The sequence below is a fragment of the Artibeus jamaicensis genome, unplaced genomic scaffold, assembly GCF_021234435.1.
Source record: "Artibeus jamaicensis isolate MK-2021 breed Jamaican fruit bat unplaced genomic scaffold, CSHL_Jam_final contig_473, whole genome shotgun sequence".
Taxonomy (NCBI): Eukaryota; Metazoa; Chordata; class Mammalia; order Chiroptera; family Phyllostomidae; genus Artibeus; species Artibeus jamaicensis.
Genome location: NW_026521851.1, coordinates 2,966,114 through 2,978,680, shown reverse-complemented (window position 1 = coordinate 2,978,680; position 12,567 = coordinate 2,966,114). Strand labels below are relative to the sequence as shown.

The 12,567-nt window shown below is 54.7% G+C and overlaps 1 protein-coding gene across 2 annotated transcripts in view; it reads right to left on the bottom strand.

Annotated features, from left to right (window-relative positions):
* Positions 1-611: 611 nt before the first annotated feature.
* RYR2 (ryanodine receptor 2) overlaps positions 612-12,567 on the bottom strand; it is a 544,399-nt gene continuing 532,443 nt past the window's right edge. For both annotated transcript variants that reach the window (XM_053667877.1, XM_053667878.1), the window contains exons 100-104: positions 10,209-10,365; positions 9,001-9,065; positions 6,843-6,943; positions 5,979-6,030; positions 612-1,955 (exon numbers count right to left, since the gene is read on the bottom strand). In XM_053667877.1, coding sequence (XP_053523852.1) covers positions 1,860-1,955; positions 5,979-6,030; positions 6,843-6,943; positions 9,001-9,065; positions 10,209-10,365 — 471 coding nt within the window. In that variant the 3' untranslated portion in view covers positions 612-1,859. The remainder of the gene's footprint in view (positions 1,956-5,978; positions 6,031-6,842; positions 6,944-9,000; positions 9,066-10,208; positions 10,366-12,567) is intronic.

Below are 12,567 nucleotides of genomic sequence, written 5' to 3'. Positions count from 1 at the left end.
ACCTGATTGATTTCATTCAAACCCCTCAGAATAGAGGATCACTTCCCTGGGCAGGCTTGGAAATTCCAGGGGTGGCCAGGTTGATTCCAGGTTGATTCCTTCTGCCCAATGAAAACGACACCAAAAGATAAATGCAAAATCCAGGCCCTAGCTCTGCTGCCCTGCCGAGCGGCTGAAGGGTGACGAATGGCACCCAGCACAGTTCTTGGCACCCGGCCAGCGGGGAGCAGCATTTAAGTGTCTGATGTGCCTCTCGCTAGTCGTCTTGGGACACGGACCCCGGTTCTTACCGGAGGGGGAATCTTCCCTGCACCTCCCAAACTGACAGCTGCATAAAGCTGAACGATTGGGGGGTTATTTGCAGTTTTCTGTCCTTTGCCGTTTTCGAGAACTCTAGATGACCCCAAAACAGGAAAATGACAGGGTGGGGCAGGTAGAATGCCTGGTAACTGAGGCCCCAAAACCATCAAGGCAGCACCCCTGCCCGATGCAAGGAAACCTGACCAGGTGAAGGCCGACAGTGCTGGACAGTCCCCATCCCCCTCATGTTCAGGGCTCAGCGTTTTAGGGCGCATCCCAGTTATAAGTGAAATGGAGAAAGTAGAGGGTGAGCAAGTTAGTTAAATAGTTTAATCAGAGCAGTTTTACAATTCTAAAATTAACAAGCAGACTTGTAATAAAAGAGCTCCAATGTTTGCAAAATGACCTTGCTTCCATTCTGAATCTGCCCTTTTATTTGTAAAGATTAGCATTACATTTCAAAGGACTCAAAATGGAGTGACTGATCTTATCATCGTTTGATGCAACTGATGAACTCCCTGAATGGATATTGCTTCTGCACTGATAGTAAAAAACAGCTGGACGAGAGGTCCTTACTCAACAGCTGGTCACAGGTGACCCAGGGTGACGTCAGGCCCGCGTGGCCCGGGTGTCGGTGGACGGCCCTGGCTCTGGGCACACGCAGCGCCAGCACACAGCACTTTGGACTATGGATGGTTAGCATGGACGTTCTCTCGTGGGGATCGGCTTGCTGGGAGGGTTTTCTCTGTTTGCTTAAACTTGCATAATAGACATGCAATGAGTTATTTCTTTTGAAAGAGTGTTTTTTGCAGTCCTTTGTTTCATACGGAGATTTCACAGAGTTGCAGGGTTGCATCGAGGTGTCACCGAAATGAGCACAGGAGCAGGTGGGGGGGTGCAAGTTCAGCGGATGAGGAGACCTCCTTGTCCTGAGACGGGCCGCCTGTCTCTTTAAAAAGTGCACGGACTGCTTTCCTTACCCTCCCCCACCAAAGAAAAAGGTAAAGAAAAAAATGCACAGAAATCAACCTAAGGAACAAAAGTGGACCTAGTGAAAACGAAGGTGTTCTGCATGCACGTGTCGTCTGCATAGCTCAACCCACACCCAGTAAGGCACTATTTCCCTTCAACGGCACGGGCGCCCTGCAGCGGGCGCGGCCCTCGGAGTCCCTCGCAGGATGGGGATATGCAGAGGCCCACATGCGCGGCTGCTCCTCCGGGCCCTCCCACCCTCCGAGACTCCAGGCATCTCAGAAGGACATCTCTCCGTGTTCTGACTGAGTGTCCAGAATGGCTTTCCTTCCAGAGTTCCTATGTGGTCTGCACATGAGTTTAGATTATTCCTCAGTCTTTATTCTCGACGAAAACACGCAAGGTGGGGGAAGCCCAGTCAGGTCTTCAGAAGCACAGCTTCGCTGCTCCCAGAAAGCATGGAGGGCGGGCGGGTCACCAGATCGGCAGGGTGTTTGTGAAAGACACTGGGTGTCTGAGAGTCTGACGGAGGGAGAGCATGACGGAGGGAGGGAGGGTGCGGGCTTCGGAGGCGATCTGGGCCCGAATTAATTCAGCTGGTCTTCGTACTGTTTCCGGAAACAGTCCCCTGCGGGGAAAAACTCCCAGCATCTTTCCTGATACATCTTCCAGACATAAGACTCCTGTGAAAGTAAAGATAATGTATTGGTATCATGTCTGTCCCCGACATCTGCATGTTCCAACAAATGTAAGACAGGAACGCACATGGGTTGGTACATGTAGCACACAGCCACACACGCACACACACACACACGCACGTGCACACATGCACACGGATGTCACTGGAGAGGCTCCAGCTTACTTAGGTCACTCCTAATTGTGCCAGGCCTCATTTGCTTCTAGGTATAAACAAATAATTTTCACCCTGTCCATAATGTAATAACGAAAAACCCATTTGTGGTACATGATTCCCAAGGGTTCTTGTAAAAGTACATGAATCCTTCAAATTCTAATCATTAACAGTCAGAAGTGAATTTTGTGGAGAATTTCACATATGACCCACATCAAAATTACAAGTGAACTACAGAATAACTGTCATTGGGGACAGCCTGAAATTTGGCTGAAGGGAAGTCCTCCAACTAGGGGTCAGAGATGCAGCCACGGTGAGCCTGGCAGGAGGGGCAGACATGCAGAGCAGGCTGGTCCCACACCCACGGAGGGTGGATGAGCAGGAGCGGTATCTTGGCTGCAGAGGCACCCCTGAGGGGCAAGGGGTCCCAGTCCCACACCAGGCCCCCCAGTCCGGGGTTCCAGTGTCAGGAAGAGAGGTCCCTACAACTTCTGGCTGCGAAAACCAGGGGGACGGATCCTGGCCTGGTGCTCAGCTGGTTAGGGCATCGGGCCAAATCGCCGGACTTGTGGGTCTGTTCCTCGGTCCGGGCACATACAAGCAGCAACGGGTGAATGTGTTAGTGGAACACAAACGGCTGTTTCCCTCTTCCTCACCCTCTCTCTAAAAATCAATTAAAAAATTAAAAAAAACAGTGGGGATTGAGGCAGAGGGAGATGGAGGCTCCTGGCGTTCCAGGCAGCCCCTCTTCCCTTGAAGACTTTCCCTGCACAGACTTAGCACAGTCTCTCTGGCTCAAGTGCTGGGGACAGCAGCTCCAAAGGCACCAGAGACACACAAGGAGGAACTGGACTGTCTGGCTGGCAGCAGGGTTGACAGCAGGGGGAGGGCTTTCTCCCTGACGGAAGAGCGGGCAGGGGCTGCTGTTCCTTTGACACTCTCTCCCCCCACAGACACAGTAGGGGGGCCATATCTGCGATTCCACCTACCTGGCTCACACTGTTGGCCCCGCCTCCGGTGATTCCCTGAGAATGCACCCCACCCACCTTTCCATCCCACTCAAGCTGCTTCCAGTAGCTTTTCCATACAAATGGCCTGTTCCAGCTCGCCCTTCAGAGGTTCCTACACTCTCTCAAACCAGCAGCACCTGGCCTCAGCATGCCCCGTACCTCTTGCTAAGTGGCCTCAGGCCTGGCATTAGCAGCATTTAGCCTTGGTTCATGGCTTGGTTTCTCCAGAACACCTCCAAGCCCAGAAAAAGTAGCAGCTGTCTGCAGATCACATTGTAGTTCATGCCCAGTGGCCCCGAGCAGGGAACAGGGGAGGCCCAGAGCCAGCATACCAGGTGGACACCTTCAGACCACACTGAGGCACCACCCAACCACCTCCACCAGCAACACACTCGAGGGGCAGACTCAGCAGCCCCAGAGCCCCGCTGACGGAAGTCCTGCTCTGCGAGGTAAGCCCCTACACAGACAATCCTCCACGGTGCTGGGAGCTCAGTGGTCGCAACCAGTCCTTGTAGCTCATCGGCCTTGGGGCAAATCCCTCCCATCCACATGCCCACAGCAGTCAAGACTAAAGTCCCAGAGGAGGGTGCACACGGCCCACATGGGGGATGCACAGCCAGGGCCCAGCTCACGTGATCAGGGGGCTGTATTTGTGGACCCTACAGATCACTCATCACATAAGGCCACTCTACCAAGCCGGGGGACATAGAAGCTCTACTAATACCCAGAAACAAGCACGAGGAGGCTGCCAAAATGAGGAGACAAAGAAACCTGTCCTGAATGGAAGAGCACAACAGAACTACAGAAAAAAAACCAAAATAGAGACAAGAAATCTAAGAGACGCAGTGTTCAACCCACTGGGTATAAGGATGCTCAATGAACGTAGGGGAAAAGTGGATGAATTTATACAAACTTCAACAAAGAGAAAGGAAACATAAAAACAGAGGTAGAAAACATAAAAAAGAACCAGTGAGAGTTGAAGAATACACGAACTGAAATGCACACTACATTACAGGGGATTAACAGTAGAGTGGATGAAGCAGAGGATCAAATCAGAAAATTGGAAGATAAGGAAGCAGAAAACACCCAATCTTAACAGCAAAAAGAAAAAAGAATCCAAGAAAATGAAAATAACAAAAGTAGCCTTTGGGACCACTTCAAGCATACCAACGTTCACATCATGGAGATGTCAGAAGCAGGAGAGTGAGCAAGAAATTGAAAACCTATTTGAAAAAATAATGACAGAAAACTTCCCTAACTTGGTGAAGGAAATAGGCAAGTCCAGGAAGTGTAAAGCATCCCAAGCAAAATGAGCCCAAAGAGGCCCACACCAAGGCAGCAAAGGCAGAGTCTTAAAAGCAGCAAGAGAAAAGCAGTTAGTTATCTACAAGGGAGCTACCATAAAACTGTCAGCTAATTTCTTTTAAGATTTTTATTATTATTATTATTATTTTTAGAGAGAGGGGAAGGTAAGGGAAGAAGAAAGGAAGGGCAGGAAACATCAATGTGTGGTTGCCTCTCTAGCGCCCCCTACTAGGGACCTGGCCCACAACCTAGGCATGTGCCCTGACTGGGAATGGAACCTGCAACTCTGGTTCACAGGCCTGCACTCAATCCACTGAGCTACAGCAGCCAGGGCTAATTTCTTAACAGAAATTTGCAAGCCAGAAAGGATTGGTAAGAAATGTTTAAAATTGTGAAAAGCAGGGACCTACATCCAAGATTGGTCTACCCAGCAAAGCCATCATTTAGAATGGAAGGGCAGATCAAGTTCTTCTCAGACAAGAAGAAGCTAAAGGAGTTCATCACTGCCAAACCAGTGTTATATGACACATTAGAGGGTCTTCTTTAAGAAGATGGAACATAAAGAAGATAAAAATAGGGACAATAAAATGGCAAAAAATACATATCTGTCAACAAATGAATCTAAAAACAAAATGAACAAATGAGCAAAACAGGAACAGACTCACAGATAAAGAGAATGTTTTGACAGTTGCCAGATGGGAGGGAGGTGGGGGGGATGGGTGGAAAAGGTGAGCAGATTAAGAAGTACAACTTGCTTGTTACAGAGTAGTCATGGGGATGGAAAGTGCAGCCTAGGCAGTGCAGCCAATGATACTCTAAGCCATGTGTGGTGTCAGGCGGGTGTGAGGTAACCCACGGAATGTCTAATCCCTGGGGTGCACACCTGAAAATAGTATCATAATGTATATCAGCTGTAATTGAAAAATTTCAAAAAAATAAATTAAAAATGAACTAAAAAAAGAACTTCAAATGGTTTAAAAACAACTTTACGCATTTAACATGGAAATAACTTTAACTGACCATAATACTGTGGGCTGAAGTTCATTTGAAGTCATCTTCTATCTGATTAAGAAATCAAGGACATTCATTGAACTGACCGAACCGCAGACTCAGCACTTTCACTAACAACGGTTCGCTTTTATGTGAACGCTCCTTTCCCCAGGGTAAGCCTCGCACATTGACCCAGGAGAACGGAGACTGCGTTGAGGCACCACCACGACAACCCGACAGGAGCCCCGTGTCATGTGCGGATTCTTTTTTTAAAAAATTATTTTATTTATTTATTTTCAGAGAGAGGGGAAGGGAAGGAGAGAGGGAGAGAAACATCAGTGTGTGGTTGCCTTTCATGCACCTCCTGCTAGGACCTGGCCTGCAACCCAAGCATGTGCCCTGACTGGGAATCCAACCGTGATCCTCTGGTTCACAGGCCCATGCTCAGTCCACTGAGCCACACCAGCCAGGGTGGTTGATGTGCGCATTCTGCCCACAGCGCAGAACCCCGTTTCCGCGCTCCTTTGGGGACGCGCCCGCCGTGCACCCACCTGTCCTGTGTGCTCTGTCTCGTCTTTGTTTATGAGGTACATCAGAAAGAACCTGCGAGACAGAGAGACGGGTCAGAACGGGCTGTGTGGCCTGCACTCCTGAGCCTGCTGCGGGCTAACTGTTCACGGTGCTGTGAGAGCAAAGAAGTGGGCCCAAAAGAAAAATAAATGCCGCAAGGACAGAGCTTGGCCTCCTTTACAAACACATTTTCAAAGGAGCTACACTGTGTGCACAGAGACGGCCACCCTCAGGGGCGGTGGGCAGGCCAGTGGCGGCCCCGCCTGGACTGCATCCGCACTGGCTCATGGGGCAGGGCCACAGCCCGGCCGCATCGCAGCCCACAGCCAGGAGCTGAAGTGCCAGGGCCTACAGCCGTGTTTCCAGGGCCCACTGTTCTGGCTGCTCTGCCTCTACTCTGCTTGATGTTAACACTGGGTCAGGCACTCACTAAGAGTCCTATTTTACCAGACTTCAGTTAGAGCAAGCCCTGAGTAACAGCCAGATTTCCATTTTCTAAAGCAATGTTCAACCTTTCTGATGGTGCTTATGAGATCTCTGGGTGCTCAGACGAAGGGAGGTCCCATCTCCCAGAAGCAGTTGAGGGTTCCTATGGCAACGGGCACTGGCTGCTGCGCTCCTGCAGGGCTGAGCTCCTTTCCTGTGCAGCCCGCCCACCCTCCAGGCCCCGTCCTAGAAGGAACTGTTCGCCCTGCAGACTTCAGCTTCCTCTCCTCAGTGCGCCTGCTCCTGAGGGAGGAGGATCCTGCCCAGACTCCTGCTCTTGGGGTGCTCTTGCGGGGGGGCGTGAAGCCTGCACGCTGGGGGCTCGGGGAGAGGCGGAGAGGCGGCCTGGGCACACTCACAGGTAATTGGCCAAGTTGTGCTCCTGTAAGGTGTGCGTTTCAAAGCCGTGTGGCACCGTGTCGAAGTAATCATTGCCTATCCCACAGATGAAGCATTTGGTCTAGAAGACAAAAGAAATATTGAAATGTCAGAGTTCAGAAAGCAGGACGGAAGGACACAGCTCACCACGACGATGGCAGCCGCTTCTTGTACTCAGTGTATTTCTTCCAGGACCAGCACGCAGGCTGCCGGCACGCGCACGCCGAGGCCGCTGTGCCACACTGTGCCTGGCTGTGGGCTAACCGCGCAGCTGCGCAGGAGCCGGCGGCCACAGGGCGGGAAGAGCGCAGAACTGACGGCTGAGGGGCAGTGCACGTGTTTCCTTATTTTCTCCAGCCAAGGGGAGAACACCGGGCTGGCGGGTCACATCTGCTCGTGACACTGAGTCAGGTGATCTCAGCAAGATGCTACGTGCTCTCCCCTGAATCTGCAAACCTGGTACCCACCTGGACCGAGTCTGATGACAAGGGGGAAGGGACAGGTGACGTCTCCGGGGGACGGTGTCACTCACCGACTCCGAGAGGGCCGCCGTGTGCTAGGCCCTGTGCTGGGCACACAGTTCACCAGCGGACGTGCACAGTGACGATGTCCAGTGCCGGGAACGGGGTGCCTGCTGCTTCTGCCCCAGCCCCGACCACGCCCCTCTGCACTCAGCCTCCGGAGCAGTGCCGGCCGGGCCTTCCCCACGGAGCCCCAGGACAGCAGGCCTTGCGTCCAGCATCAGGGCGGCACACGTCCCAGCTCAGGGTGTCCTGTGGCATGTCCTCAGGTGGCCGCAGGGGCTTAGCTCCCCTGCACAGTGGACGCCCGCTCACACCCCTGGAGACCTAGTCACCCGAGCCCGGATCCCAGGGCCCAGAGTCGATGATTAAGATAATTTACAGCCCTGGCTGGTGTAGCTCAGTGGATTGAGCACGGGCTGCAAACCAAGGGGTTGCCAGTTCAATTCCCAGTCAGGGCACCTGCCTGGGGTGCAGGCCAGGTCCCTGGTACAGGGCACAAGAGGCAACCACACATTGATGATCTGCTCCCTCTCATTCTCCTTCTCTTCACCTCTCTCTAAAAATTAATAAATAAAATCTTAAAAAAAATTTACGAAGTTCTCTTAGTCACCGGCAGCAGTTGACACTTGGCTGCTAGGTCTGCACACCCCCCCGGGGCCCACAGAGCAGCTCTCCCGGGCCCCGCTCTCCTGTCACCTCTCAGTCACTCCGGTGTCCCTGAACTGTACCCCTGGGGGCTCACCTGGAAACTGGGGTTCACCCCTGCTTGCCCTAAAGTCTATCCTCTGCACCTGGCCAGTTATCAGGTCTCCTCATGCCAACTTATTAAGGACTTTTCTTAGCAAAAACCTCACACTCTCCTGCCTAGAAAATGCTGATGGCCACTGCCCACCCCTGGTCTTGCCGCTCACTAGTTGGCCCGCTGTGTTTCAGCCCACGGTTACCTGTTAACGTGTCAGTCCGACTGTGGCACTGCCTGTGTGAGTCCCTGTCTTATTCTGCACAGGCCGTTTTCATAGACCGAAAACTTCTGCCAGTGAGTGGGCCCGGCCCTCCCCAGCCCATCACCAGGGTGTAAGAATTCAACCCAAACCACTTAAGCTTCCAAGAAAAAACCTGCCCGTCAACCTCCCTGAGTCTCCACACACGTAACTCTCAGCTGACATTCTCACAGAACCCGCCGTGGACGGAGCCCTGGTGATGCGCTTGGTGGGACCGCAGGCAGGGAGGCTGCCCGAACGGGCCTGCTCCCTCCCTCCGAGCCGGAGCTCTGCGACCTTCAGGACTCAGCCTGGGGTCCCTTCAGGAGGGACCCCTGATCACCGGAGGGGAAGTCAGACCCCCGCTCTCAAGGCTCCCTCCTGCGAGGGTCCCGGTGCCACTCTGAGGTCGCCTGCTCACTCTCTCCCAGGGACACCATCGTTCTGAACACACAGTCTTCTGCCAGAGGGGAGGACAGTGCCACACGGCTGTCGGCACGGACCCACCGGGTGTGCGGCCAGGCACAGGCAACCTGAAGGTGCCACACGCCGTCCCCACACAGGCGGAGGCCGTGACAGAGGCAGCGGGGCAAGGGGTGCTGGCGTCCCCGGGTGAGTCGGAAACAGGGACTGACCTCCATGTCTTCCTTCACTTGTTCCTGCTGGTCTCTTAGTTCTCCAAACGCGTCGATAATTAAACCTGCCGTGAAACACAGACACGATTTAATCTCGACGGACCAGAGAATCACAATCACATTCGCAGACCCCGCCAAGGAGGGAAAAGGGGCAGCCGCACCAGGCAGCGCTCGGACGTGGGGAGCACGTGTCTGGCGCTCCCTCCGGGGGGGCAGACATGGGTGTGGTTACGGGCAGCACTGCCTGGAAGGGGTTAAAAACGAGGTGACAGGCAGGAGAAGCCTTCCGTTAACTTGGCAAATGTTACAACCGAGTTCATGCTGCAAGACAGCAGCTGAGACTCGTGCTGGGAAGCACAGAGAACTGCACTAATGTGATTTCCCTGTGGTGATCTGGAAAGCCAGCATGGCCACATGAACTGGGAGGAATTTACCGCAAATCACTCTTCCCCAAGCTCCTTATAAACAAACTCTGCAGACGCCGGCCGCCTCCCTCGGGGAGCGGGCTGCGAGCTGCCTCCCCAGTGTTCGCGGCTCTGCCTGCACAGGAAGCAGATCACTGCTGACCTGTGACGCCCAGGAACGGTGTGCAGGGTGGATTATGGGTCCTTTGAGTCATGCGTGGACTTTACTAAAAAAAAGGATCACTTCATGCCTGTAGAACTTAGAGATAATATCACATTTACAGACGCTTGGTGACGAGTGTTTTCTGAGAAGGAAAGCCACCTCACCCCGAGGGACCCCGGGTCCAGTGGCACTCGGCCGCTCCTGAGGGCTCTGGGTCCTATGGGCCCGGCCCCTCTCAGCTGCGCCCGGGGCCTGCACGCAGACCCATCAGGGCTCCTTCCCTCAGATGGGAGTCGCAGCGCCGCGCCCCGGGGCTCACCGAACGGGCATCGGTCCTTTAAAAGCTTCCCCACGACTGCAGCTCTGACACCGCCACGACTTCCGCCTGGCAGAGCCCGCAGAGGTTTGCTGGCTCCCCTCCGGGGTTACAGAGCCACTGGTGCCACTGGGCGCACCTCCCCCTGGACCCGGAGGGACCCCGCACTTCTGTTCCTTCCTCCACGGATGTCAAGGGAGAGGCGCTGGGGGAGAAGCTTCATCGGGCTCTCCCAGAAAGCACGTGCCGTTCTTCCCCTGCCCGCGGTCGGGGACACTGTGTGGCTCAGATTCTAGCGCTTCTCGGGTCTGTGCGGAGCCGTTACCTTGTATTATGGCCAGGAGGATGACAATGACGAAGAAGAAGAAGGTGATGTCGAAGATGATGCGATAGATCTCGTACTCATCGCCCGCCGGGTCTTCAATCTCGTCGCCGATGCCCCCTCCAGCCCGCACGCCGACGTACATGTGGAACATGTAGCACTGGGGGGAGAGGTCACGTGCTGGGGGGCGGGCCTGGCCCCCACGCCCCACAGTCCCAGGCTCTCCGCGCCTGCCCCTCACTCTGGGAGCCGGGGAGGGGGTCGGGGTCTGCGTTCTGGCTCCCTGCTTCTTTCAGTGTCTGCGACAGCGATGCAGACCCTCCGCTGCCCTGGAAACGAACGTCCCAGGGCCCCTGCTCACACCTGCCACACCCCATGGACCTGAGAAACACCTCACTAGCACCTGGCAGGAGGCAATCCTTCAACGTCACATCAAGGAACACAAAACTACATGTAATTGCATTGCTCAGTTTTTCTGAGTATAACAGACATAGCAAAGGGCACGTAAGAACCCAATATGTAACAAGAAAAAACAGAAAGAGCTAGAAGAACCGGACTCAGGAGCACAAGGCCTCCCCTCGTCTGTCTTACGTGAATATGATGCCGGAATATCCCCCTCCTCCACCACCTGGAACAGAGAGAGCAGACAGAGGGCGGCAGCGGCTGGCTGCGTGAGCCCTCCCGACCCGCGTGGGGGCCCACGGCGAGCAGAGGTGCAGGTGCCCACTGCAGACACGGGCCGCCCGGAGATCCGGGGAGGGCTCCTCAGCCCTCCCCAGGTGTGGCTGATATTTGGAGCTGGACAGTTCCGTGTTGTGGGCTCTGCCCGTGCACTGTAGGGTGATCCAGAAGGATCTCTGGGCCCTCCCCCCAGAGACCAATAGGACCGCACCCAGCAGACAACTGAAGTGGGGCCCTGGGGGCAAAGTCACGCCGGGCTGAGAGCCGCGAGCTCAGCACATCCGCTTTTCTCTGCTCAGGACGAGTGGGCCCCTGGGGCTCCAGCTCCCCCGCAGCGAACGTCTCCCTGCAGGCAGGCAGTCCGATCCCGGCGTGGAGGTTCTCGGACCCACGCCTCCTGCAGGCCCACGTTCCTGACTAGGCCCTCACTGGCACAGTCTCCTCACGCAGTATCTTTTCGGCCCTGGTCCAACTCCTACTCTCCCTTCAGACCCTCAACCAAACACCCTTCCCTGGAGCCCGAGACTGTTCTGGATGCTGAGCACACGCCGCCAACCCCCTGCTCTCCCAGGAGCGCCCCATCTGCAGCAGTGACCAGGGAGCACAGCCCAAGGCAGCGTCTGGCCGAGCTGCCCGCCCTGCTCTCTTCCCCACCCTGCCCCTCCGGCCCTCCCTGCGGAGCCTCCTGGGCCAGCTCCCGCCCAGGACTGGGCTCTCGGGCCTCTTTCCTTTTAGGACCTTCCTGCCACTGGAGAGTTCCTGCTTCCTGCTTAACTCTCATTTCTGTGCCAAGTACTTAAAAAAATTTCTCCTTTACCTTGGGTCTCTTTCCTGAACCCCAGACCTGTGTGCCCCAGCTCTCTGTTCTGCATTTTCCCATCTGTCCCGGGCTACGAAGAACAGCTCTGTTGCCACAGGAACCTCTGTGGTCACCCCTGGGCCATCAGAGCCTAAGACAGCACGCAGCACACGAGAGGCCCAGTGGGTCACTGCGGGAACGGCGAGGAGTGAACAGGCCTCGTGGCCTCATGGGCTTGGATGACCTCAGGGAGCAGAGTGTGGGCAAAGACCAGGCAGCGAGGAGACAGTGAGACACTCAGGTTCAACAGCCACCTGCTGATGGATACAGAGAGTCCAAATGCCTGCAGTTAATGGGCATGTTCAATAAAGATTATGTCACTCAGAAAAGAGGCTTGCCCGCCGGCCATGCAGTGGACAACGAGGGCCGTGGGGCAGTTCGGCCCCTGTGCACTGCCCCTGCTCTGAGCTGGATGGGGTCCCGCCCACAGAGGATCTGGCTGCACGCCCAGGCCTCCCAGAGACCTGAACACTCAGATTCCCTGTAACACCGACTGAATCAGACTCTGGAAGTAACATGTGAAGTCAGCCACCTTAAAAAAAACATTGAGCACTAATGTATTAGCACTGTGGCTCTACAGCAACAGCGCTGTCGATCATTGGCAGGGAGTCTGTGGGGGAGAAATCTCAGCTCCCTGCACACTCTCGGATGCTGTGGGGATTGCTCTCTCTCACTGTACGCATTTCTCATTAAGGAAAACGGGGGTGCTGTGTTTTTCTTCAAACCTGTCTTCAGAGGAATGCAACTGTAGCCACAGGAAATGGGCAGCATTACCACTGCAGCTGCCTAGTCTTTACCTAAGTCACAGCAGAAGCCACCTGC